At 37.9% G+C, this 6,000-nt stretch overlaps 1 protein-coding gene across 1 annotated transcript; it reads left to right on the top strand.

Annotated features, from left to right (window-relative positions):
• LOC107648373 (probable sugar phosphate/phosphate translocator At3g11320) lies at positions 221 to 1,278 on the top strand. The gene is made up of 2 exons (XM_016352264.2): positions 221 to 504; positions 927 to 1,278. The coding sequence occupies exons 1-2, from the start codon at positions 292 to 294 to the stop codon at positions 1,071 to 1,073; spliced, it is 360 nt and encodes a 119-aa protein (XP_016207750.1). The 5' UTR covers positions 221 to 291; the 3' UTR covers positions 1,074 to 1,278.

Genomic DNA, 6,000 nt, shown 5'->3' with positions numbered 1-6,000 from the left:
AGTTATTCAAAAAATCAAAAAGTTATTTGTTTTTTATTTTCTTTTTCATCTGAAAGTTGAATAAAGAACAATATTTAAAAAATACCTAGTTACACTGTCAATACCTTATACTATTTTTACTACCTCTCCTTCACAATATTTGTCATTTTAGTTATTTACATATATTAATCAAGGGCATACTTAAAAAAAAATTATGATTAATTCTTTACAGAAATGTGAGAATGATAAATAATGAACAAAAGATATTTAATTAACTGAGAGTGTGCACTTTCCAGAGAAAAGTTAAACTCTATGAACCTGCTGCTTTATATGGCACCCATGGCAATGTTGGTCTTGCTTCCTGCAACATTGTTGATGGAGAAGAATGTGATTCAAATCACAATAGATGTAGCAAGAAATGATATCAGAATTATAGGTTTTCTGCTCTTCAGTTCTTCTCTTGCATATTTTGTCAACCTAACCAATTTTTTGGTGACAAAACACACAAGTGCATTGACTCTTCAGGTATATATGTCCTAATACTTCTTCCAATTTTCGCTTCTTAATACATTTTCAATTTTTTGTCATGTGCATTGCATATGGAAATAAATTCAACAATTTCATGAATTTCATAGATTAAATTCTATGAAAAATTGAAGATGAGCATTCTTCTAAAGTTAGGTTGATAATGTTACTTAATTGTAAATTTTCTGATGAATCACTATAGAAATAAAATATGTAGTCAAAATTGAACCTTTATAATACAACAAATGACACTATTATTTGAACTTTTAAAAGTAAGTGTTAATTAAATATCCAAAAAAATAAATAAATAATCCACTTAAACAATCTTGTAATTACTAAATGAATAAAGAATCATTTGTTTTTGAAAATGAAAGATCGATTTTTAAAATGTTTTTCTAATACATTTAGTTAAATATTTGCAGGTTTTAGGAAATGCAAAGGGGGCAGTTGCAGTGGTGGTCTCAATTTTGATTTTCAAGAATCCAATTTCCATGATAGGAATGTGTGGTTATGCCTTCACTGTTCTTGGAGTTATCTTATACACTGAAGCCAAAAAGAGATATAGTTAGTTAAAAAAAATAAAAAAAAGGAAGGTATAGTTGAAAATAAAAGACTACAAATTAAAATTAATTACCAAGATTACTTATCAGAGCATAATATATATATGATTAACCAACCACAAGCAGGAGTGAGGACCATCAACTTTGTGCATTAGCTAGTGGCAATAACGTGTGATTTTATTTAGTTAAGAAATTGAAACTTCGTTTCTAACCCTTTTCATTTCATCGTTCACACTTAGCAAGCATTGGAGTACAGTTAGGCATAATATAATACGATGAAACCCTTTGGAGTTTGGATATTATTGTAGTTTTGTGACATTATTAAATTTGTTGATTTTGCAAGACTATATAGTATGTATCGAACTGATTAAGAAAATGTAAATCCCTATTTGATGTCTTCATACCATGGCATCAATAATTTAGTGTTTGAGAGATCAGAGAAGTCTTTATTTGAGTATATTATGTGAAATTTTTGTTGGAGATGTACGTGGTTGACGGGTAGCTAGGTGTTTCAAACATCTTATAGTCTTATAGTCTTATAGTCTTTTTTGTACACTTATAACTTTAAACGGTCTTTTGTTCTCCGAAAATAAAAGAAGTATTTTTTTAAAAAAAATAAGTATAGAAATTGTTACGAGGAGATTAATGAGATTAATGGGCTGGATTCGTTGGGTTGGCCCAATCGCAATCGTCTGAAGGAGGAAGTCTCTGACTAGGTTTGTGTCTGGTCCGACTTGTCTGCGTAATAATAATAATAACAAAAATAATAATGAGGGCGACATCTAATAATAATAATAATAATAATAATACCTGTTACGGTAGGTAATTGGAGATTAATGGGCTGGATTCGTTGGGTTGGCCCAATCGCAATCGTCTGAAGGAGGAAGTCTCTGACTAGGTTTGTGTCTGGGAGCCTCCGTCCGACTTGTATGTGTGAAGGAATGGGGGTGGTACCTGCAAAGACACTCCGATACCTAAGTCAGCAAGAGTCTAAGCAAGTTTTGAGGAGTTAAGTCCCATTTTGGTCCCTGAGATTGGCGAGTTGCACTGATTTAGTCCTCCAGATCCCGATTACACTAAATTAGTCCCCCAGATTTGAAAAAATGCACCACGTTAGTCCTTAGGCTATTTTCCGTCACTGGAGGACTGACGCCGTTAGTGACGTGGCCAAATATTGCCACGCTAGACACTAGGAAACGGCGTCGTTTCTAATTTGGCGCTAAAAAAACCCCTTTGAGCGACGTCGTTTGTATGCGATGGAAAACAAAACATTTGCTTCCCTCTTTTGTCTCCACTCTTCGTCTTCAACTCCTCCATGAGTGACTCAAAATAGGAACGAGTAACTGCAATAGGATTCCCGGAGACTGCTGGATCACGAGTGAACACCGTACAGTTGTCTGAGGAGGTACTTTGCCGCTACAAGGAGCTTTTGTTCCGTCACCAAGGTTAGTGAAGAGATTAAAATTTTATTTTTTCAAATTTTAGGGAATGCGTTGATGGTTGTTGATCATAGTTTATTGCTTTGTATATTATTTTTCCCTAAGGTTTGTAGTGAAATTTGGGCTAGGGTTTTATTTCGATATTGTCTGCCACTGTTTTTTTGGGGTTTGTCTTCATGCTCTGTTCCGATGGTGGATAAATGTGTTTTATTTTGATATATCTCTCTGTCATGTATAATGTAGTTGATGAAAACTATCTTAAAGGGATCATTATGTGGACCTGGTGCTGAAAAGAAATTTTTTTGAATCATGCAGATGGATGTGCACTTAGATATTATGTTCCACCATGGGAGAAAGTTTCAGAAAGATGAAAATGGGATGACTATATATTCTCCTGATAAGAAGGCATGCGTTTGTGACATTGATGTAGATACTTTAGATGTTTTTTGGGTTAGAAATTATTATAAAAAACTAGGATATGATAGGATAGGAGAATGTTGGTGGCATGTTCCCGGGAGGAGTTTAGACAGTGGGTTAAGAGCTCTGAATTGTGATGATGAGTTGAGAGAGATGTGTTTCATGGGTGAAAAGAATGATGGGCTGGTTGATGTTTACTTTGAGCATACAGTTTCAACACCAGAAATTCTTGAGGGAAATGAGATTGTGGTGTATGTTAAGGGTGACTATGATGATTTGAGAGAGGTTAGTGATGAACCTGACAATGAACCCCTACAAGACAAGATCCCAAACCAAACTAATATACCCACTGCCCGTGCTGATGAGACTCTATTCACCAACAACAATGAACCAATGCATAATACCTCACCACCCAAGAGCACAGAACCAACAGATCCTGGTGCTAATAACCCAACACCCCAAAAATATAATCCCACTACCACATCCAACTCTAATCCTAGCCAAGCTACTACTGCAAAGCCTGTTAGCAAGACTCCTCCAGTTATCCCAAAAACTAAACCCAATTCAAATGCCAACCCAAATCTGAAATCCAATAATACATCATCCTCCAAGGCCAATGCCAACCCGAAGAATGCCTCCAAGCCCAAGCCCAAGCCCAACCGGAATTCTGTGTCTAAGCCCAAACTAAATCCAAAGCCCAAAATCACTACTAAAGCCTATTGCACAAGGTCTGCTTCAAAAGTGAGGAAGGTACAGCAACATGACAAGAAAAAATAAGTGCTGAGGTTGTCTTCTTCTGAAGATGAACACACCACGGAGGACAGTTCATATGATCCTGGGATAGATGATAGCTCAAGTGATGATGATGTCGTTGGAAAAAAATGTGAGCCCAAGAGAAGAGAGTCTGGGTTGAAGCATGCACCTGCTGAGGGACTAGCAAAGTCTAAGAGAAAGTTTCTTAACGATGATGATGCATTGGTGGTGGATGATGAGGAGTGTGAGGTGGACTTAAGTTTCTTAGAAGTCCTTGTCACAGGAGATAAAAACTTGGACAATGCTTTGGATCCTGGAGCAGAGTCTGATGGGGCCAACTTTTGGCACTCGAAGGAAATGAAGACTCCTCCTCCTTCGGAAGATGAATTTTCTGAAGAAGAGCCAGATGATGTATTCCTGGTATTTAGAGATGGTATTCGGTTCGGTGATTTAAAACTTGAGGTGGGATGAAATTTAATACAAAGTCTGAGTTCAGAGAGGCAGTGAGAGAGTTTACAATTCAAGAAGGTAGGCGGATTCAATTTATTAAGAACGATGCTGTGAGATGCGGGGCTGTCTGTAAGGCTGAGGAGTGCAAGTGGGTGGTATATGCCTCACGGGATCATGAGGAGACATGTTGGCAGATAAAAACTTTCAATGACGACCACACATGTGCTAGAGAAGCCACCAACCGAGCTGCAAATAGGAACTGGTTGACTAACAAGTTAGTGAAGAAGGTTAGGAAATATCCTAACTTCAGACAATGTGAGGCAGCTGTCTACTTCAAGTCTAAGTGTGATCTAGTGTTAAATAGGAATTTAATTTCTAGAGCCTTGGCAGACGCTAGGTGTATGGAGATGAGAAGGCCCAGAATGCAATGGTCAGGGACTACGGAGAAACACTCTTGAAGTGTAATCCGGGTTCAACAGTTAGAATTGGAACCATCCCACAACCAGATGGAGAGGTGATCTTTCAGAGGATGTATGTATGTCTTAGTGGGTGCAAGAATGGTTTTAAGGCATGGTGTAGGCGACTGATTGGTTTAGATGGGGCATTCCTTAAAACACAAACTGGAGGCCAGATTTTATCCGCAGTGGGTCAGGATGCAAATCATCACATCTATGTTATAGCATGGGCAATTGTGGATGTCGAGAACACGGAGAATTGGAGGTGGTTTCTAGAGCTACTCCATGAGGACCTCGGAGACTATAAAGAAAACAAATAGTGCTTCGTGAGCGACATGCAAAAGGTAAACCCTACCCTTTCATAGTATACTCTATTATTACAACAGTTCTTAAGGTGTAGCCTATTGCTAGTTAAGGTAAATTGTTCGTTAAGGTGTTGACATGTTGGTCTGAATACCTGTGTACTGACTGAGGGAAATATTTGTGTACAGTATTCTTTATTGGTAATATGACATAGGGACAGAAATAGGGAACGATTTCAATGTAGGGGACCACTTCAGGTTCATTAAACAAATGTTAGGGACTATTATGGGTTAATATTTGTATCTCAGGGACTATTATGTGTCACGAATTGAATCTCAGGGACTATTATGTATCACGAATTGTAGTGGTTTCCCGCGAAGAAGATATGATAATAATCAGCTGAATCTTGATTATATATACCCAAATTTTTAGTGGTTTTTATTGAACATCTGCTGTGCAGTGCAGTTTTGCAGCTGTTGCCGAACCGCTGCTGCCGAACCGCAGCTCACCTCCACCACGATTCTATCAATTTGCGGCGAGTTCGACCATGGATGCTACTTTACCGCCGCAATCCTCCGCCTGTGTTGTAGTGAAAGGAGTTGACCCAATCACCACTGGATCATGGCGCCAACATTGTTCTCATAAGGAATTGCTCTCAGTAGAGACCAATCATTTCTGAATAGCAAGGGTGAATTTGACCTGGCTCAGGATTATCATGCAATTTCCTTAGTTGGTACCTTTTCCTTCCAATAGTTGGTGATCCATGGCTCCGATCTTCAGATTGTCGACTTTCGTGATCGTTAGATTGCACCTCTTAGTATCTCTAAGGTAGAGGACCATTCCTTTAACTCACAGACAATTATCTCTCCAAGCTCTGAATGCAATGCCACATCTCCTATACCATCTTAGAATTATAGTTACAAATGTCTATGAAGTGTTGTCTATTACCATGATTTGTAACACATCGCTCCCACTCCTTGTGTAATGCAATTTTGTTAAGAATCTTTATAGGATTTGTTTGGTGTGACATCAATCATTCACACACTACCACGACTCAACCTACCATGACTCTGAATAGATGACTCACTTCAACATGAGATGAATGATAAGATATCCACT

Source organism: Arachis ipaensis, chromosome B06 (genome assembly GCF_000816755.2).
Source record: "Arachis ipaensis cultivar K30076 chromosome B06, Araip1.1, whole genome shotgun sequence".
Taxonomy (NCBI): domain Eukaryota; kingdom Viridiplantae; phylum Streptophyta; class Magnoliopsida; order Fabales; family Fabaceae; genus Arachis; species Arachis ipaensis.
The sequence above is the reverse complement of the archived record's forward strand: the minus strand, read 5'-3'. Positions and strand labels throughout refer to the sequence as shown.

Coding starts and splice junctions, on each gene's coding strand:
- LOC107648373 (XM_016352264.2), top strand. CDS start 292: ATGAACCTGCTGCTTTATATGGCACCCATGGCAATGTTGGTCTTGCTT. Junction 505..926: donor CAAGTGCATTGACTCTTCAG/GTATATATGTCC, acceptor AAATATTTGCAG/GTTTTAGGAAATGCAAAGGG.